Below are 21,147 nucleotides of genomic sequence, written 5' to 3'. Positions count from 1 at the left end.
AGACTTGAGCCGAGCAAGAAGAACTTGTCCAGCTGTTCTGTATCAATTCGCACCTCAACCAATTCCTCAACAGCCTTGTCTTCGGCCTTGGTGCCCACATCATCCAAGACACCCTGGTCCTTCGGTCCCTCAATCATTTGAACGAATCCTTTGGCAGCCCGGCTTCCGTTGACCGCCACGAAGCACTGCTTGGACATGACCTGATCGCCCCAAATCTCCTCGATTGCCCCCATAGCCGAGGGGAATCTCATCACCTGGTGGTAGGTCGACGTTACAGCTTGCATAGCGTGAAGCCATCCCCTTCCAAGGATAAGGTTGTACGTCGAAGGCACTTGTAGCACCCAAAACTCAACTTGTTTGACCACGGATCCCGCTTTGATCGGCAGGATAATCTTTTCCAAAGGCCACTCCGGTTGTGAGTTGAATCCAACCAGTGGCGAAGTTGCCGGAGCCAAGTCTGTCTCCCGGAGTTTAAGCTGCTTGAACGCATCATAATACATGATCTCGACCGAGCTTCCCTGATCGATCAAGATCCGTTTAACATCAAAGTCCTTGACGCGTAGTGTTACTACCAGGGCATCGTTGTGCGGCGTCTGGATACGCTCTAGATCCCTTGAGGTAAAACTAATCACGTCTTTTTCTTCTGTCTTCCCCCTTTTGATGGCAGGTTGTACCGACAAAACTTTCTGCATATGTTCCACCTTTTTTATCATGCCCCGGAGTTCGCAAACACGCTCCGGTTCTACGATGCCGTGGATGACATTAATGACTCCCTGTGGCGGTGCGTTTCGGTCATCCTGTCCACTGGGATCGACCGGAGCCTGATTCGGCTTTACGCCGCCATCAATGTAAAGATCTAGATGCCCGGCCACGACCAGCTCTTCTAAGTGTTGCCGCAAAGGAAAACAATCCTCTGTCCGGTGGCCCCTCTCACGGTGGAATGTGCAACGATACCGCGGATTATAGCCCTTCTGTCCATCGCCCAACTTAGCAGGAAACCGGACATACTCCTCGTCTCGGATTTCACTAAGTATGCGATAAATTGAAATCTTGAAGACCGTGGTGATGCCAGTTCTCGCCTTCAATCTTCTGTTAGCATCCACCACATCATCTCGGGCGTAATCATCCCGGTCGTTCCGACGTCCTCTACCCCGGTTTTTGCGATTCAAGCCACTGTCTGATTCCTCTGCTCGTTCATTTGTGCGGCTGGACTCTTGCTCAACTGCGTGCACCTTGCCTGCTGTCTTCTTGTCCGTTGCTACCGGTATTGCCTTCACGGTAGAAGCTAATGCGTCATCCTCTACTCGGATGTGCTCATTTATACGCTGCATGAGTTGGCCCATGGAGGTCGGTTGGTGCATGGTAAGCGAGTCCCGCAATCTATGGCCGACCGGGAGACCACGCTTATATCGCGTGATTGCGAGGTTGACCGGGCAGTCCAAGATTTCGTTGAAGGTTTCCCAGTACCTTGAGTTGTACGCCTTCAGTGTGTCGCACGGTTCCATCTTGACACTTAGCAAGTGATCGACTTCCTTCGGTGTTTTTGTGTTGGTTTTGAAGCGTGTGACAAACGCCTCGGCCAACTGATGCCACCTTTGTATGCTCCCTTCCGGCAACCTCTCGAACCACTTTAAGCCCAGCTCGCCTAAGCTTGACGGGAAGATTAGGCACATAAGTCCGTCATTTCGCCTATGTCCGACCATAACCTGTCGGAAGTGGCTCACATGCATGTAAGGATCGGTTTTTCCGTCGTAGAGTGTGAACTTAGGCTGGTGGAAGCCTGCCGGAAGCGGTGTTGTTTCTATTTCCAGGGAGAAAGGGGTGGCGCTCAGCCTGGCCAAGTCTGTATCTTCAAAGAGTGGCACTGCTTGGCGGGGTGAAGGCATTCCGACCTCCTCGCTGGCGTGAACCCCATAGGATAACCGCTGGAACGCCGGTATTCTCTGAGCTTTGCGCCGGCGAGCCCGCTCCTTTAAAACTGCCCGCAAATCCTCTGAATGAGCGGAATAAGAGTACCTCGACGTCGTTTCCGGACGTGAGGGTTTGTAGGTGCTGTCTTGCGCGATAGACTTCTCTGCACCCGCGTCGGAATCACCAACCTGGTAACTTCTGGTAATAGATATGGACTGAGTACGTCGTTGACTCTGTCCGCCTAAACGGCGGGATGGGGTGCACTCACTGTGGTCTCCCACTCCAGCTACACCTTTCCCTTTGACATGCCGCTTCAGATCCTCCATCTCCGCCGCCATTCGCCGGATGACAGCATCTTGGTCCCTCAACTTACTTTCCAGTCGCCTGGTGTGTGAGTCTCTCCTCTGCCGGTGACCGTCTGGACTCCGCGAATGACCATGACTTCTTCCGCGCTCATCCCGCGCGTCTACTGACTGTCCTCCAATGGGCGTCCCCAAGTCCGCCATTGGATGGATGGCGGGAGGACCTTCTCTCCTTCGGGTGAACTCCGGGGTGGCTCCGTCTATGGCAGACAACGGAAACTCGTCGTTGTTCGCCATGGACGGCGATCAGATGAACCCGGAAGACAAGGTTTTGTCTGTCTAGCTTCCCACAGACGGCGCCAATTGTACGGGGAGCAAATGTTCCGGCAAGCCCGTACTCCTTTCTTCCGAACTCCGTCTCTGTCCGATCACCTGCGAGCCAATAAGGGTGAGCTACCCGGCGGTGTGTGGCCGGAAAAACCCTCCGACGATCAAGTTAGCACACACCTTGGGATAGAGAGAGAGAGAGAGGAGTGTTTGAATGTGAGAATTTCCTTACCGAATGTTCGTGTGTCGCGTACGGGGGGCGCCACATGCATATATACCCTCTGTGCCCCATATCTACTCCCAGTCATCTCCTGACACGTGGCTCCGTTATCCCATCTGTCAGCATAAACCTTGCTGACCATCACCTAATCTCAACTGCCTGCCTTCACAGTTGGAGCTCGGCAGCCGAGCTGCTCTATCCACTGCCGTACCGTGCTTCATACCCAAAAACTTCACTGGCTAGGCCCAAGGAGGACCGGGCTAGGCTGCATCTCGGCAAAGCCTAACCCGAGGCACCTCTAGTGGTCGGCCTTACTGCCGATCAAATGATTATCTCGGCTAACCATGCCTTTCCGGGCGCCGGTCATTCAGCTTGACTGGCTCCGCCTTTGCCTGATCAAGGAGCTCGGTCCAACCGAGCACTACCTGCCGAGCAGCTTCTTTACGGTCTGGTCGGCACATGCTTGGCCCAATTTCTGCCCGGCTCAATTCCTGGCAGCCCGTCAACGGGCGGATCACCGGTCATCTCGCCCCCATGCATCATTGGGCTCTCGACCTGCCCAGTCGTTACCTCGGCCCAATTCCAGACCATAAATCTCCCTCTCAGATGGTCTAACAAAATCTATATTTGTTCGGTGTAGGCCAATTTACAGGAGAAGTGACAAATATATATATATACATATATAGGTAGAAAAGAAGAAAAAGAAAAGAAAAAAAGAACCCTCTTAATAATAGATATACATGTATAAATGTAATTTTAATAATTAAAGAAGGAATTGATAAAAAAAAAAAAGAAAAAAAAGAGCACTTATGATTCATTTAGAAATTTGTTTTTTTTAAAAATATTTTATTGATTTTTTATAAAAACATGTGTAAAAAATAAAAATATTGTGTTAATTTTTTTAATTATTTTTTTTGATTTTTTTAAGCGAATTGTCAAACATTCCCCCAATTATCTCTCATCGACCCGATCCGGCTGATCCACGAAATGGATCCAATTACGACCCGACCCACTAACTGCATGCCACCATTCCTTCCTTCTTCCTCACGTCACAAGACTGCCGTGTCTCTGTGCTCTCTCTCTCTCTCTCTCCCTCTTTCTCTCTCTAAAACAGTAAAACCTCTGTTTTGTGACTCCGTCATCACCAAAAATCAACCGGTCTCTCGCATTTTCAGGACTACTCAGATCCGAAAATCTCTCTATCTATGCTTTCTCTTTCTGGATAGGTTTGTTTTTCAAACCCCTCATTTCGATTTTTTTGAAATTCTGTTATGCTTTATCTTTCGCTCGTCCATCATCCATCGTTGGATTCCAATTCAATCAATGGCTTTAACCAATTGTGTGTAGAAAATTCTCGCATTTTCTCTCTGAATTCAGTTGGTTATAGACTATATTCTCGATTTTCTATCAATGTGCTTTTTTTATTTTGGTTAACCTCGATCTCGGTTGGTTGTGGATTCGTGTCTCATGAGCACATTATTGGGATTTGTTTATGCAGAATTGGGTTTTGTTTATGTGGTTTGAATTTCAATCTTTATTGTTTTTTATTGGTGCATTTAGAAAGTGAGGCTTGAATTCGTTGACTCCAGAACAAATTCGAGTGATCAAGACTTGGGTTATCAAATTTAACAATCACTAATTTGAGAAATGGCATTTGTTACAGAGGAACCACACATTTAAAATGCATGTTGGATGGTACACTGATTAGAAGTTGCTTGTGGATTCGTGTTTCATGAGCACATTATTGGGATTTCTTTATGTGGAATTGGGTTTTCTTTATGTGGTTTGAATTTCAATCTTTATTGTTTTTTATTGGTGCATTTTGAAAGTGAGGCTTGAGTTCGTTGATTTGAGAAGAAATTTGAGTGATCAAGACTTGGGTCATAATTCCAACAATCACCAATTTGAGAAATGCCATTTTGGATTCAGGCATCTAAAATGCCGGTTGGACACCATTTAGGATTGATGGTTACGTTGAAAAAAAAAAATAGTAAATGCACTTCATTAGTCTGAGTATATGGGTGTTTGATGGGAATGTTGATAAAATCACAAGCTTAATACTGCATGAGTTGCAGTCAACTAGACTGTGTTTTGTTTTAGAAATAGAAAACGATTGTACATTTTTCTATATAGGAACAGAAGACTGTAAAGTTGGATCACCATGGGTTGCATTTGCTCAAAGGGAATTTCTGCAAGTGAGTATGGTGAGAACCATGTGAGGGATAAAGAATCCAAAAATTCTTCAAAGCGGCTTGCTGCATCCTCAAGAAGAGATGAAGTTACAGTTGAGGTTGATAATGGTGGTAATGATGCAACCTCGGGGCTTATATCGACAGGACCCACTGATGATGAGAATTCGGGCTCCACCCCACCTGCTTGGAATGAGGGGAAGAAGGGTATGGTTGTTGTGAAGCCTGCAAAGTTCCATAGTGAAAGATGTGCGACACCAAATGTTGGTATGAGCAATGGACAACCCCAGATGTCTAGTGTTTTTAGCATTAGTAGTGGGCCTAGTGCCATTGCTGGAGCACAAGATGCTACTGGATGGCCATCTTGGTTGACTGCAGTAGCAGGGGAAGCTATCAAAGGGTGGGTACCTCGAAAGGCTGACTCATTTGAGAAATTGGACAAGGTTAAGCTCAAATCTTTCCACTCTATCTCCTGAATTTACCTGCATACATTGCTTGCTTTGTCATATTCACATATGTTGGTGCACTTAGTAGTTTTGATGTTCTTAATTGTCTCCTTTTCTATTGGTAGGAAATATTATCCTTTTTTTCATATTCATTATCACACTTGCCATTTCGTTTTCCTTCTCTACTTCCACAATGATGGAATTTCTTTGCCACACCTCCAAATAATTCATGGGTTTCACATTTACTTTGTTGGTGTTCAGTATTCAAGTCTTATTTATTCTGGTTTATTTTTTGTTGGTTTAAGGTTGTGTATTCAGGTCTAGAATCAGTTAAAAACACTTCTATTTTTTTACTCAAGTTTCACTGTAGTGTACATTTTTAGTTGTGTGAAATATATCCCAGTCAATCTTTGATGCTTTTTACACTTTTTTTGTTTAAACTGATTTTTTGGTCACAAGGTATTGCATTTGCTGGACAAATGTAAAAATGATATTTATAGAAACCAATACCATGAATATTTTTTAACTCATGTAATTTTCTTTGTTATTTGCATAATTAAATCTTTAGGCTTCTAATGAAAGGTGTGTTTTTGTGGTATAACAAAACAAGCTATTAGATGTCATTTCCTTTCTCGTAAAAAAATAAATAAATAATTATGAGTGTCCACTAGTAAAGTGTTTTGAATGGTTTGGCGTTCTATATTTGCAATCATGTCACCTATGAAAACTGTCTTGCAAGTGGAGAGAACCCAAGACACATTCACATACCCCAATCCTAGTCTTTGCCCTTTTGGCGGACATACCGAAAACCTAGCCCTTTCCCTTTTGACTGAACCGTCTCTTGCAAATGGTGAGAAGAACCCAAGAGATTTATATTGACATACCCAAAACCTAGCCCTTTCCCTTTTCGCGGCTTTGAGAAGAAACCAAGAGATTGCATTGACATGCCCAAAACCTAGCCCTTTCCCTTTTCGCGGCTTCACTCACCTATCAGTATCACCTTAGTAGGTGTCTTAATGCAGCCTATAAATCGTCTAGCCCTTTCCCTTTTGGCAGCTTCACTCACCTATCAGTATCACCTTTTAGAGGTATCTTAATGCAGGCTATAAATGGTCTCCTCTGCTGCTTGAACCTCAAAGGCGCAGCCCATCCGATCCCATAATCGCATAGGTTGCGGCAGATCCCATACTGATGTGGTGGCTGCTTTGATACCAAATGATACGAACCTCTTGGGAAGAAGTGACTCTTGAAAACCAGTTTGTAAGGGGAGGGTGACCAATACACATATTCACAAAACAACAGTGTTGGGGACCCCAGTGGGGGTGACCCCAAGCACCTCCACCTCCACGTGGGGCTCTGTGATGGCAAGACAACAACACCATAAAAAAATAAAAAATTCAGCCAATGAAAAAACAGTGGGGGTGCTGGGGGTCACCCCACTGGGAGCCTCAGTCATTTTCCTTCACAAAATGTGAGATCGTAACAAAATGTAGCACATAGAATGTCTTAGTTGCTATAAAGTAACTATTACTTTATTTAAGTGGTCCCCTAGCTATGCAAATATAGATCTCCATTTATTCAAATTGTAAATACTAAGGCCATACCAGGAATTTCTTACTAAATTTTCAAAAGTCCACTTCGGTTTTTGGTGAATAACTGGGCCTACTGGACATGCACACTCAAATAGAATAATAAGGTTTGTTGATTTTGGTTCAAACGCATAGTAATTTGAAAGGATTGGTTCATCTCCATGAAGTGATGTGGAAATGTTTTTATCCAATTCGACTTCTGTTGAGAACACATGTAGCCTTCTATGAGTATATTGAATCTTTTGCAAAACAATTAAGGACTGCATAGCCTTGGCAAACAGGAACAACTACGATACAGTCCAATAATTTAATATTTTTACAAATTAAACTTTGTGAATTACTTCTTTATTATTTTTTTGAGAAACCAACTTCGCACGTGGTGAATTTTATATTTCTTAGTTAATAATTAATAGTTTTTTTTTTTTTTTTTCAAATCCTTTCTCTGATAGTAGTTATTACAATAGGAAAACGTATTTATAAATCATATGTACATGTAACTTAAATTATTGGTATCATTAATTTATTCGTAATAAATAAATAAAGAAAAAAGAAAGAAAGAAAGAAAGAAAGAAATTGGGAACTTGTATGTAGCTTTGTTTAGATGCAATACATAGTTCTTTCGTGAAAAAGGTTCGAAATACTTATCCATGACCTATATCTATGCTGAAAATACATACTTGTTAGCAGGTGCTGTCACTATTAATCAAGTAGAAAACTTCATATTTAATAGTTAGTACTTGGTACTATTAACCAACATGTTTTTACATCTTCCAGAACTCTTAGTTTTTACAAGGTCAACTGTAGTTATTGTATGTTTTGATTTGTTGTTGATAAATTTATTGTATGTTTTTGAAATACTTAACAAGTGAGAAATAGGGAAAAGTTTTCAAATTGAAAAGCCCTCTTTACAAAATTGCTAAACTTCTACTTGTTCACAATTCAAATATACCAAGCAATGTCATTTTAGCTTATTATTTCTTGTTCTTAAATTTCTGTTGCTAATTTCAACTGTGCCAATGATGCAGATTGGACAAGGGACTTACAGCAGTGTGTACAGAGCCCGTGATTTTGAGACTGGCAAAATTGTTGCGTTAAAGAAGGTCCGTTTTGTCAACATGGACCCAGAAAGTGTCCGTTTTATGGCAAGGGAAATTCTCATTCTGCGTCAACTTAATCACCCAAATGTTATGAAGCTTGAGGGTCTAGTCATTTCGAAGGTGTCAGGCAATTTATGCCTTGTATTTGAATATATGGAGCATGATCTTGCTGGACTTATAGCATCACCCACAATCAAGTTTTCTGAACCACAGGTATGTGCTCTTCCCTTGCGTCTGGGGTGCCCATTAGTAAAGGATCTGCCAGTGATGTGACGGGAAATACAGAAAATTTTCTGTTACGGAGCTATTTGTCTACTTAGTCGACTAATGAAAAATATAGACCTCCATAAGGTGATTATTGACTTGGACAAAAAAAAAAAAACATGATTGGGAGAGAGATGATGTGGAGAGTTTTGGAAAGAAGAGTACTAGTTAGGTATATATGAAAGACGTGTACCGGAGAGTTTCGTTTTTCTGTGTTAATGTTCTTTTAAATTCTATGTTGTCCATGTAGTGGTTTCAGAAGTTCTTTCATATTAGTTCCAAAGGGTAGCCACTGTTAAGGGTCTAATTATTGCCTGTAGCCATCTTAAATATTAACCATCAAACAGTTGCTATTTAATTAAGGTATTGTTTTGTCCAATGCCTTAGTTCTCAAAAAGGATTTAGAAAAATGTCGACTCATGTTGTGGGCAGAGCACACGTAATTCATTAAGATTAAAATATAATGTCGATGAAGTGCAGGAGAATGAATTTCTTCTAGTATCTTCGGGTTTCTTTTCATCTGGAAGATAGGAGGGTGTCTCTACATATATTCAGGCATGCTGTCTATGTTATGCATTACCTCATGATGCATACCTTCTCCAAAAGCATCAAATCATTTCTTTTTCTACTCCATATTGCCCTTGAAAGTCAACTTATAACATCTATTTCTGCACCAATATCCTCATATTGGGATTTCATGTGATGGACCTGCAGATCAAATGTTACATGCAACAATTGTTTTGTGGACTTGGGCACTGCCACAGTCGTGGTGTCCTGCACCGTGACATCAAGGGCTCAAATATTCTGATTGACAACAATGGAAATCTCAAGATTGGTGATTTTGGGCTGGCGACCTTTTTTCACTCCAATCCAGAGCAACCTCTAACAAGCCGTGTAGTAACTTTGTGGTATAGACCTCCTGAGCTTTTGCTTGGTGCTACAGATTACGGAGTTGCTGTTGATTTGTGGAGTGCTGGTTGCATCCTTGCAGAACTGTATGCCCGGAAGCCAATCATGCCTGGAAGAACAGAGGTACTTACCCAGTTTGAAAGGTTTAATTGCTGGATCATAATAGCTGAACATGGGAAATGTGTATAGTCTTGAAATTTTTTTAATACTTCTGTAGACGAGCAGTCTTTTTTATGATAAAAACAAAAGAGTAAACAACATAAGGAAATATATAGACCATCTGGGCTCATCTTCTAAAAGTTTGTCACTTGATCATGTAAGTTCGACATTGGTTTAATGTGGCAATTTGCACGCTACTATTCTTGTACTGCAGGGAGTCTTAATTTTCAGATTTTTGCGTGAGATTTTGTTTAATATTTTCTATGGTATGTATAACAAAATATTTGGATTGGGGTGCTTTAAATGAGCTGGATTTGATTGGTCAATGAGATGCTCTTCTTGTATCATTTGTAGGTGGAACAACTGCATAGAATATTCAAACTTTGTGGCTCCCCATCTGATGAATATTGGGAAAAAACAAAATTGTCTCATGCAACCATCTTTAAACCTCAACATCAATACAGGCGGTGTGTTGCCGAGACATTCAAGGACCTTCCTTCTTCAGCTTTAGCTCTTTTGGATGTCCTCCTTCAAGTTGAACCTGAGGGCCGGGGATCGGCTTCTTCTGCACTTCATAGTGAGGTAAAGTCAGTTTTTGGGTGGTATATTTTTCCCTGTTGCATTTTCTTTAGGTATTTCAAGTTTTAGTCATACTCATGGGTTCATACTTATATTTGTTTTTAATTTATAGTTTTGCACAAGAACCACAAACTCGGAAGCTGTAAACAATAACATCACCATCTACAATCCCTTTACCAAAAATGCCCTTAATGTTTTCTAAAATTGGTTTGTATTTGAGAATTTTACATCCAACTTTCACAAATGGTTTGCCTGCTTATGAAAATTAGTTGAGAAACTGTTAGAACTGATTGGAAGACTGTTGGTTGTATGGCTCTGTACAAAACAACACGGCTTGAAAACTGGCGTGTATTCGAATTATAAGGGATGGGAGTACCTTTATGCTCAATGTTTTTGTTACATTCATTTTCTTTAGATACTTATTTCAGATTTGGGTTATTTGCACTTCTTGAATATGGTTTGCTTTTGCTGATTTCTGTTCCCCTCACCCCCGGCCCACCGGCCACCGCCACCCAGTTCTTCACCTCAAACCCTCTTCCCTGTGATCCATCAAGTTTGCCCAAGTACCCACCTAGCAAGGAGTTAAATGTCAAGCTTCGAGACAAGCAAGCGAGAAGGTATGCAGTCACTGCTTATTGTGTAACTAAATATCGACAGCATTTCCGTACCCACTCTTTTCCAAGTTTGGTTGCAGCCCATTTTGAAAGTTGAAAAGAAAGGAAACCTTTCTTATAGATCTGTTGCATGTGCTTAATTTGCATACCCGTGAAAATGTAATTGTGGGAATGCCATATCTTCTCCTTAAACGGGAGAACTCTTGTTTGGAATGCTCTTGATATCGTTCTTGTAAAATGGATATTATACACTTTATTTACAGCACACATATTGGTCCCTCTTTATGCCAGGCAAAGAGTAGCTGCTGGTGAAGGGCATGCACATGATTCTAACAGAAAAGGCTCCGGAGAATCTAAGGGAATGCCAGCATCAGATGCTAATGCAGAGTCACAGGAGTTCATATATGTATTTCATGTCCTATCTATACTTTTTATCTATGAAGCACGGACTCCTCTTTGGAGGTCACGCACAAGTGTCAGACACGGACACACTACGAATACGCTGGTGACACTTGGGATACATTAGGACACGCTGCCCCATTTTAAAGTTTTTTTCCCATCAGAATAGCATATCCAAAGTTGATGAATTTGATGAGATTATTTCATATTAAAAAAATATTATATAATAAATATATAAAATTATATATTTTGCACGTGTATCCGGCAAGTTGTGTCCAGCATTTTTTGAAAATTTATGTGTCCATGTGTCCATTTAGTGTCACATGTTCGGGCTTCTTAGCTTTTTATGCATGTTTATGTGTAGACTGAGCAAGTTATGCGGTAACTTCTTCTTCTTCCTCTTCTTCCTCTCTCTCTCTCTCTCTTTTCTTTTTTTTTTTGAAGCGACAAGGGCAGTCAAACACTAAATGCAACAGTCAACAATACAATCGTGAAGGTTTCGGTGGTTCTGGCTTCCCTATGGAGCCTTCTAGAGGAATGCCACAAGATGGTCTCTTCCATTCTGACCAACTGATTCAACCCAGTGCTTTTGGATCTTCAGTAAATGAAGGTGAATCCCTCTTGGGTTCTCAACGACAATTTTCTTCTTCAAAGAACAGTCCAATGTTGAGGACCGAGAAATCTTTCGGGCCCGAGGGATTCGCTCATTTCTCGTTGTTTTCCAATTCAGTTGGAGTTCAAGGCAGTTCAAGGTTTGATATGAGCAAAGAGGCAAGTGGGAATCCACACTGGCCAGAGGACCGTCCAAATGTCAGGTATAATCAGCTGGATGATGCAGGGTTCTCTGTAAACCATGAATGGTCCCACCATTTGCTCGACGTGCCAAGGTCTTGTAAGGATGAACCAGCACCTGGAAACGAGTCTATGAGGGTAAAGGATCACCTGAACTCTTTCTTTCACTTTTTTTTTTATTTATTTATCTAAGAAAGTTCAAAGAAATGGCTCCATTCTGAGTGTTCCATGGTTTTCCGTCAGATTCAGATCAAGGCGTCGAATGGATGTCAAGATAAATTGGATTTAAGGAAAATTCAGTTTCAAATTAATAGAAAAATCAAATTAAATTAGACAAGAAGGTACCTCTTGTGGGGTAGCCAAATTTTCTTGATCATGTACCTCACTGTGTCTATCTCGAGGAAAATAATTGAAACTGTAACGAGTCTAAACCATGAAACTGTGTAATACATACTTGAATAGTTATTGAGACAAAACTAATTATTAGGGCTGCGAATACTTGAATAGTTATTGAGACAAAACTAATTATTAGGGCTGCGAATGAGCCAAGTCGAGTTAAGTAGCAGGTTGTTCAAGTTTGGTTTAAAAACTTAACGAGTTTCAAAACGTGTTCAAGATTGCCTTGTTTAAATAACAAGCTAATCTCGAATGAGCTTTTAATGAGCTGAACATGAATTGAGCTCGAGGAGCTTGGTTTTTTTTATAGTGCATAAATGCTTATTGAGTCAAGTAATAGGTTGTTCAAGCTTAGTTTGAAAACTTAACGAGTTTTAAAATGTGTTCAAGATTGGTTGGCTTGGTTGGCTTACATAATGAGCCAATCTTGAATGAGTTTTAACAAGCCGAACACAAGTCATGCTCGAGTAGCTTCATTCATTTTGCAGCCCCACTTATAATGCAACAACCTATTTTGGTAGGTCAAATAGTCCAAAGAGTTTATGATGATGCTAGTGTATAAAACTGTACCTTCAAATTGTCTCTACAAAAACCTTTTTAGTTGATGTTCTTATTACTTTGGTTTGACCATAGGTTTATGCTCCAAAGAAGAATCGGATCCACTACTCGGGTCCATTGCTTCCTTCAGGTGGAAACATTGAGGAAATGCTTAAGGAGCATGAGAGGAAGATCCAACTTGCTGTTCGCAAAGCTCATCTTGACAGTGTCAAGACAAAGAAAATGTATGGTGATAATGGACAAACTCATTCGCTACTGCATTATGGGTGAAACAGCCCTGTGACCTTTCAGAGCAATTTTGTGACACCTATATGTGGATCTCAAAACTCCAGCAGAAGTGGTTCTCAATGTTGGCCTTTGAGCAAGTCTCATTGCTATGATAGGACTGGAACTTTAAGGACCTTTGGCTTTCGCGGCATCAGAATTTCCCTTCCATATATATCCAAGGTATGCTACAAAGTCTCCAATCTTCAAAAGAGTTTAGTTGAAGGAACTTTTTTGAGTAGTTGAGAAACAAATCAAAGTCTTGGCCAATCATGGTTACTGAGATTGACAGACTGCTCAGTGGTCAGTCACTTAGTTGTTTGACAGATGATTTTTTCTATTTAAAAAAAAAATGATTTTTATTTTTATTTTGCTAGAGATAGTATTGTATAGATCATTTTAATGTGATGGTTGAGCCATTGGTGCAAAATTCTTGGCCAATCATGGTTATTGAGATTGACAAACTGCTCAGTGGCCAGTCATTTAGTTGCTTGACATATGATTTTTTCTATTTTTTAAAAAAAATTATTTTTATTTTGCTAGAGATAGTATTGTACAGATCATTTAAATGTAATGGTTGAGCCATTGGTGCAAAATTCAAGGATTTTGACACCTCAGGCCACCACCAGTTTTGAGCAATTTGCAGCAATATAATTTCTTACCAATATACATCAATGGGACACCACATTTTTTTCTTTGATCAGTCCAAATACTCTCCTGATCAAAGAAATAGAAGTTGTAACAGATAATGTGAAACGGATTCTCAAAATTTTAATAAAAACTATAAGCAATTTCATAACTTCCTACTTTCCTGGAATGTGACTTCTGTTTTGTATTCTTATGAGCTTCTTTTGAAATCTTTCATATCACTCTTTTGTTCAGTCCTCTTTTCTTTTCTCATACTACTTCCTATAACACCCCTTCTTTCAAACAATAAAATCCTTTTCACCCTTCTTGATTAAATGCACAATTCCACAATGCTTCTTAAAATTCTCGTGTTTTGAATTCTTATATCGTGAGATTGATTGTATATAGTGTTTGACTATGGGGGTGTTTGGGAAGAAAAAAAATAGCCTAGTTTAGGCTAAAAATCACAAAAAGACAAAATAGGCTAAAATAGCTAATAAGACAAAATATCACATCAAACCCATAATCATTTCACTTTTTCTCTCACAAACATCACATCCAACCACAAAAAAATCCAATCATCTTCTCAAACACAAAAATTTTAGCATACTAAAATAGCCAAAAACTAAAATAGCCTATTAAAATAGCCACTTCCCAAACGAGGCCTATATAAATATGGTGTCAGAATTTATTAGGAGTGAGAGACATTACGTATATTGAGAATAGAGAATAGAATATTTGATTGTTTAATAAACAAAAAGTAATAGTGTATTCGTTACACAAAATACTACCTCAAAAAATTGTTGGGCATGTTATGATTCCTAAAGTTAGTCCAATGAGTTTGGAATAAATCTACAGCAATGCTAGGTATCATGAAAAGTCTTTTATGAAAATGATCATGAAAGATTTGTGACCTTTGAATTACACTTAAAATAAAGCACCACACACTAATCACGGTAATCTAAAGGTCACAAATCTTTAATGGTCATTTTCATGAAAAAATTTTCATGGTCCCTAACATTTCTCATAAATCTAAGGTGCTTCCTAAAAATCAAAACCAGTTCTATTTATCCATATCCAACCTTGTTCCACCTAAACAAAGACCAACGGACCAAAAATCAACATGACAAGTCTGCATCATCCTCCAAAACTCTCACAAAATAACTCCACCAAACTTGCAGATCTACCAAACACTTTTTTGCTTCATGAAAAATCTTTCTAGTTCTCTCTCATCTTCTTCAATTGTATTATATTTATGCCTTCATTCCTAAGCATCAAATTAATAGCCATCACAATCTTCACTCACCGATATGCCTCCAAACTCACTCACTCCTTTTTATTTATTCAATTCTAACCAAAATTTATCCTTTCATTCAGCCACAAAGCCCCTAGTTCCAAAGTTACTTCCTCTCTCTCTCTCTCTCTCTCTCTCTCTCTCTCACTCTCTACAACTCAAATAAATAAGAGACAAAAATGAGGCTAAAAACCCATCAACTCTCAACCCTTAAACTTGTCCTTATTGGCATATTCATTGTTTTCTCTCTCCCCTTTGTCTTAAGATTGTCAAGCTTCTTATCTTCTGATCAACAGAACTCATCAACTGCCACCTCCCAAACTATTTCTCCAAATATTCCAACAAAAGACGCGAAAGTGACAAATTGTTCACCAAATTGTACCAAAATCCCATCCTCACTAGCCCAAGCTATCATCCACTACACAACCTCATCCACCATCCCACAACAAACACTCAAGGAGATCTCAGTGACAGCAAAGGTCCTGCGAAGAAGGTCCCCATGCAACTTCCTTGTCTTCGGCCTAGGCCATGATAGCCTAATGTGGAGTGCACTCAACCATGGCGGGCACACAGTTTTCCTCGAAGAAGATGAAAGTTGGATCGCGCAAATCAAGCTTAGTTTCGCCACGTTGGAATCCTATCATGTCACGTACAACAACAAGGTGAGCCAAGCAGATGCCCTAATGGAGGTTGGGAAGGGTTCTGAGTGCACAAAAGTTGTTCAAACTCGATCCTCTAAGTGCCAGCTAGCCCTAAAGGGCTTGCCCGATGAGGTTTATGAGGTGAAGTGGGATTTGATCATGGTTGATGGTCCAACAGGGTACCATGAGGAGGCACCAGGGAGGATGAGTGCTATATATACTGCTGGCATGATGGCAAGGAATAGAGAGGATGATGGAGAGAGTACTCATGTGTTTGTGCATGATGTGGATAGGGATGTGGAGGATAAGTTTTCTAGGGTGTTTTTGTGTGATGGGTATGTGATGAAACAAGAGGGAAGGTTGAGGCATTTCAAAATTCCAAGTCATAGGGACAGCTTGGATAAGCCCTTTTGCCCTTGAAACAATATATATATATATATATTTGCTTTTGGTTTGTGTATTATTGTCACTCTATTGTTGTTTTTGCTCATCAAAGGAAATGAAGCATATAGGCATGGTTTGGGAAGGGAGTTGATTTTTTGATTTTTAGGTTTTTTTTGACTATTTTAGTCTGGGGCTAAAAAATCTAGTTTGGGAATAATTTTTGATTCTTTTGTGAGAAAATAATGTAATGATTATGGATTAGATGTGATGTTTTGTCTTATTTGACTGAAAAGCCTATTTTACTTTTTGTATCTATTTTAACTAAAAAATTCTCAAACCCAACTTCCAAACATAAGATATCTATATACATACTGTGATTGTGAGTTGTTTCAAGTAGTGATAGGATCATTGGTTTTCCTAGTCAAAGATTATCTCCCCTACAATTATTTGAGACCATGAGAGAATCTCAATGTAAAAAACTTCAATATAAAATTTAGGGCAAATTACATATACACCCCTCGAGGTTTGGCTAAATTACAAATACCCCTGAGGTTTGAGAAATTACGAATTCCTCCCTGAATGCTATATTTGCATAAGAAATTAGGGGGTAATTTGTTATGAAATATAAACCTCAGGGGGTAAATTGTTATGAAAATACAAACCTCAGGGGGCGGGATGTAATTTCCGAAACCTCAGAGGGGTATCTGTAATTTAGCCAAACCTCGAGGGGTGTATATGTAATTTGCCCTAAAATTTAATTATTGTGAGGTAGTGGTTGGTTTATTGAATTATTAGAGATCATGAGAGAATTTCAATGTAAAAAACTTTAATATAAAATTTAATTATTGTGAGATAATGGTTAGTTTATTGAAATGAAAGTGAAATATAATCAAATAATTATTTCTTAATCTTTCTATAAAATGATGATTCCTTTACATTCTATTTTATTTCAATAAATAAAATATTACTTAAATGTTTTAAAATAAAACAAGACAAGAATTTGAGATTTAAGATAGAATAAGTTTACAAACATGCCATTTTTATCTAAGGATTAGTAAGGGTGGACCCAACAACACACTATCATAATGATTAGATGATGTAAAATAATTAAAAAAAAGTAGTGTTCATAGCAGAATTATTCAATCATATTCCCTTTAATGCATGTAGAAGAGACACGAAAGATGCCGAAAAACCTGTTCAATTCAGCTTTATTTTTTTATTTTTTTAGAAAGAATCCAGCTTTATTGAATTTCAAGAGTATTAATTGTTTTTATAATAAAAAATGCTATGTTCACTGATTTGATTGTATTGATTATTTGACGTGATATCAACCTCTCGCATTAATGGTACTGAAGTATGACCATTAAATACTAATGGCATGTTTAATTGAAAGGATTAGAGTGTGGGATTGAGATTATTAATTTATGAGTCTAATTATCTTATGTTTGTTTTGATATTTTGTTTTAGGATTATCAATTCAATAGATAATTAATTCAATAAATTTGTAAGATTATTAGTAATGGGGTAGGGGTAGGATTATGAATACCATACTAATTTGATTAGATTATTAATACCTCACTATTAGTCTTGTGGAATCAAACATGGCCTAAATGTACATAATTAAATCAAATAATAAGGTCAAGTTTGGCATCTTTAAAAAAAAATCAAAAAATTATTATTTTATTTAAGTCATATCATCTTATTTAAATCATATCATATCATCTCTCTATCAAATCATTTCAAACCCAATTCATATTTCATAAAAAATAAAAAAATACACTTATATAGAACATTCCAAACAATCTCTAAATATAACACTGCTTCACTTTTATATGTAGTATAATATTTTAAGGTAATGTTATGTTAACAAACGAAGGGGTTGTTAATTACACAAACACTCTTTTAATTATTAGTAAATATTATTTTATTATTTATGAATTCATATAATTCGATCTTATTTATTTATATAATTTTTATAATTAAAATTATCAATATGTACTACTACATAAATAAATAAATAAAAATTGATATCAACCATTTAAAAGAACGGAAGAGTGCAACTTGAGATACACACATTGAACAAACTATGTTAAAAGGATCAATTTGATTTTTACACTTACATTAAAACTAATAATTACTTGGACAAACTATAAAAAAAAAAAATTAGAGTTTGATCATTACAATAAAAAGATTAAGAATTAAATTGACGATTTATTTTATTATAAAGGTTATACAATGAGATTTTTTTTTTGTAATTTTTTTAAAGTATTTATTGTTGAATGTGATTAATACTTTTAATAATAATTAATGGACAGATAGAAAAAGACAACACGACCGTGGAATTAAATATGAATACATAAATAAGGATAAATTATAAATATATTTTTTAAATTTGTTTAAAATATAAATTGTTCTATGTAATTTTAGAAATAATATTTTGTTCCATTAAATTTTTAATCGCATAACAAATTACTCATTTTATTAATAAAATCATTATGTCAATTAACATTTTTTAATAATTTCATAAATATATTTTAATTAACAATTCAGGTAATTTTATTATTATATAAGATAGTAGTTAATTTTTTTAATTCTATTAAATATTTTTTTTGATAAAAATATATTTATAATTTTTAAAATCACATAGAACCATTTATCCTATTTGGTTTGGAGTTTTCAAAAATAATTTTCTTAATTTTTTATTTATATTTTTGTATTTTTAGAGATTTTTTTAAAAATATTTTAATCATTTTTTTTTTACTTTTTAGATTCACTTAATCTTGATATATTTTAAAAATTCATTTAATACAATAAAATATGGAAATATATTGAATTTTTTTCTCTTTTTTTGTAATTTTTGTATTTGGTAAATTTTTAAATTTTTTTATAAATATTATACTTTTTAAATGTATCTAAAAATTAAAAAAATAGTTAAATATCAAAAATCAATTTTACAGAAAAAATTGCTTACCATAATTTATATTTTAAATAAAATTTAAAAAATATATTGATAATATGAAATAATTCATCTATCAAATTTATTATAACTCAAATTATCTGAATTTGTGCTAATCAAATGACATTAACTTCGGTGGTACTACATGTACTAATTAGTATATTAACTAGTACATTAATATTAGTTATAGCATTATCATTGATTCTACTCATTAATCATATTACACATACCAAAAATCTCTTAGATTATGCCATATTATCAATAAATATATTAATTAGTACAATAATTAATACACATAGCATTATTCATTTCACTTTGTCATCTAGATGACCGATAAGACCATCCATATTAATAAGGGCAAATTACACTAAAAGTTCTTATAGTTTGGGACTCGTCTCACTTTGGCTCACAACTTTTCAATTATGACACATTTTATCTTGAATTTTAAATCTTGTTTCAAATAAGGATAATTAAAGATATCATTGTTTAATTTCAAGGGTACAATCGTCAATTCAATAAAATATAAACTAATTTGACAAAAATAAATGTCAAAAAAATATTTTTAATTTTTTTAAAATTATTTTTATCCACCAATGATAAAATTATGTAAAATTAATAAAAATTACATGATTAATTTTTAAAAATTAATTTTACATGATCATCATCTAAACACATAATAAAAATTAATTTGGTAAAAAAAATAAATAAATGTATAAAAGACTTATCAATTTTATATAATTTTATATTTAGTGGGTAAAAATAATTTTTAAAAATTTAAAAATATTTATTTGACATTTATTTTTGTCAAATTAATTTATATTTTATTAAATTTAATTTATATTTTATTAAATTGACAATTTTATTTTTAAAATATTTAATAATATTTTCAATTATACTTACTTAAAACAAGATTCAAAATTAAAAAATAAATATATTATATATATTAAAAATAAAAAGTCAAATGTAAAGTGACACAAACTCAAAACTATACGTAACCGCCTGTTAACAAGTTTAGATAATTTAGGCGAAACCAAATTCGAGGCAGCATTCTCATTTATGGTTTACTTTATAAATAAAGTTTGACATAGGAGGCCGATCATTGTTTCCCCCTTTCTTTCTACTTTAATCACAATCAAATTCTCTACCACCAAACCTCCCTCAGAGAAACCCCACAACACCATAGCGAGAGACAGACAGAGAGCACGCTTCTGAAAGAAGTTCCATTTTTGTCGATACAAAAATCATGAGCAACGACTAGTAACTCTCTCACTCTCTCTTCCATGTTTTGTTTCCTAATTTCTTGTTTTGTGAATTTGTATTCTATAATGTTCTTCGTTTTGTAGCGACTATCTCTTCAAGCTTCTCTTAATCGGAGACTCTGCTGTCGGCAAATCATGTCTCCTTCTCAGATTTGCTGTAAGTTCGACTCTAGCTTTCAGCTTTAACCGATTCATGCTTTCAAGTTGGAGTTCACTTTCAACAAATCACTACTTTTTTAATTTATTTTTACTTTTTCTCAATTTCAGGACGATTCGTATGTAGATAGTTACATTAGCACCATTGGAGTTGATTTCGTGAGTCTGTCTATCTATCTCTTTCTATCTATATCTATGTATTGTGCCCTATTCTGTGATGTTGTGTTGTTGCTTGCATTTGATGCTTTTTAAGCTAAGATACTGGTATTTCTGGTGTGGTTACAGAAAATTAGGACTGTGGAGCTACATGGAAAGACAATCAAGCTGCAGATTGTGAGTAATCTGCTTTTTGGACCTATTTTAATAGATATGCTTTATGTAACTATGAAAAATGTAGTTAAAGATTTGTTTTGCAAAAAAAAAAAAAAAAAAAAAAACTGATGAATTTATGTATGTGACCAATGTTTATTTCAAAAGGAAGAATACTGTTCCTCATGTTTTGCTGCGTTCAAACAACAAAAGGGGTAGAAAAAAATAACCCGTTTTTTTTATATTGTTTGTGGTGTTTGTTCTCGAGAAAAACTTTACTTCTACTTTTCCCGAAACCTAATTAAAGAATATCATAGAAGTTTCCCAAGCTTTACAATGGTTGGTCCATTGTTGTGTACGGATATTTGTAGACAACGTTGTTTTCAACAAGGCCCATGAATTGGTTGTCTTAACGGTACTTTTTTGTTGTTTTTTGTTTAGTGGGATACTGCGGGACAGGAGCGGTTCCGGACTATAACTAGCAGTTATTATCGAGGGGCACATGG

General features: G+C 36.8%; 3 protein-coding genes across 4 annotated transcripts in view; all 3 read left to right on the top strand.

Annotated features, from left to right (window-relative positions):
* The first annotated feature begins 3,854 nt into the window (after positions 1–3,854).
* LOC114317393 (putative serine/threonine-protein kinase At1g09600) lies at positions 3,855–13,557 on the top strand. 2 transcript variants are annotated; one of them, XM_082914514.1, is made up of 9 exons: positions 3,855–3,986; positions 4,894–5,392; positions 8,010–8,294; positions 9,060–9,377; positions 9,768–9,995; positions 10,509–10,609; positions 10,898–11,012; positions 11,450–11,935; positions 12,827–13,557. In XM_082914514.1, the coding sequence occupies exons 2-9, from the start codon at positions 4,922–4,924 to the stop codon at positions 13,019–13,021; spliced, it is 2,199 nt and encodes a 732-aa protein (XP_082770640.1). In that variant the 5' UTR covers positions 3,855–3,986; positions 4,894–4,921; the 3' UTR covers positions 13,022–13,557. The 2 variants fall into 2 exon arrangements, with proteins under 2 accessions (XP_082770640.1, XP_028119899.2); XM_028264098.2 differs by lacking the exon at positions 3,855–3,986 and having other exon boundaries at positions 4,790–5,392; positions 11,450–11,615; positions 11,736–11,935; positions 12,827–13,159.
* Positions 13,558–14,674: 1,117 nt separating this feature from the next.
* On the top strand, positions 14,675–16,182 carry LOC114317394 (glucuronoxylan 4-O-methyltransferase 1). The gene has a single exon (XM_028264099.2). It carries the CDS (start codon positions 15,116–15,118, stop codon positions 15,995–15,997), a length of 882 nt encoding a protein of 293 aa, XP_028119900.2. The 5' UTR covers positions 14,675–15,115; the 3' UTR covers positions 15,998–16,182.
* A 3,737-nt stretch (positions 16,183–19,919) lies between these two features.
* Positions 19,920–21,147, top strand: part of LOC114317392 (ras-related protein RABD1) — a 5,304-nt gene continuing 4,076 nt past the window's right edge. Inside the window, exons 1-5 of the mRNA XM_028264094.2 lie at positions 19,920–20,174; positions 20,261–20,333; positions 20,444–20,491; positions 20,618–20,665; positions 21,083–21,147. The exon at positions 21,083–21,147 is cut by the window's right edge and continues 7 nt beyond it. Coding sequence (XP_028119895.2) covers positions 20,161–20,174; positions 20,261–20,333; positions 20,444–20,491; positions 20,618–20,665; positions 21,083–21,147 — 248 coding nt within the window. The 5' untranslated portion in view covers positions 19,920–20,160. The remainder of the gene's footprint in view (positions 20,175–20,260; positions 20,334–20,443; positions 20,492–20,617; positions 20,666–21,082) is intronic.

The sequence above is a fragment of the Camellia sinensis genome, chromosome 2 (genome assembly GCF_055761805.1).
Source record: "Camellia sinensis isolate YWXY chromosome 2, ASM5576180v1, whole genome shotgun sequence".
NCBI classification, from domain to species: domain Eukaryota; kingdom Viridiplantae; phylum Streptophyta; class Magnoliopsida; order Ericales; family Theaceae; genus Camellia; species Camellia sinensis.
Note: the sequence above shows the minus strand (reverse complement) of the source record. Positions and strands in the feature narration are given on the sequence as shown.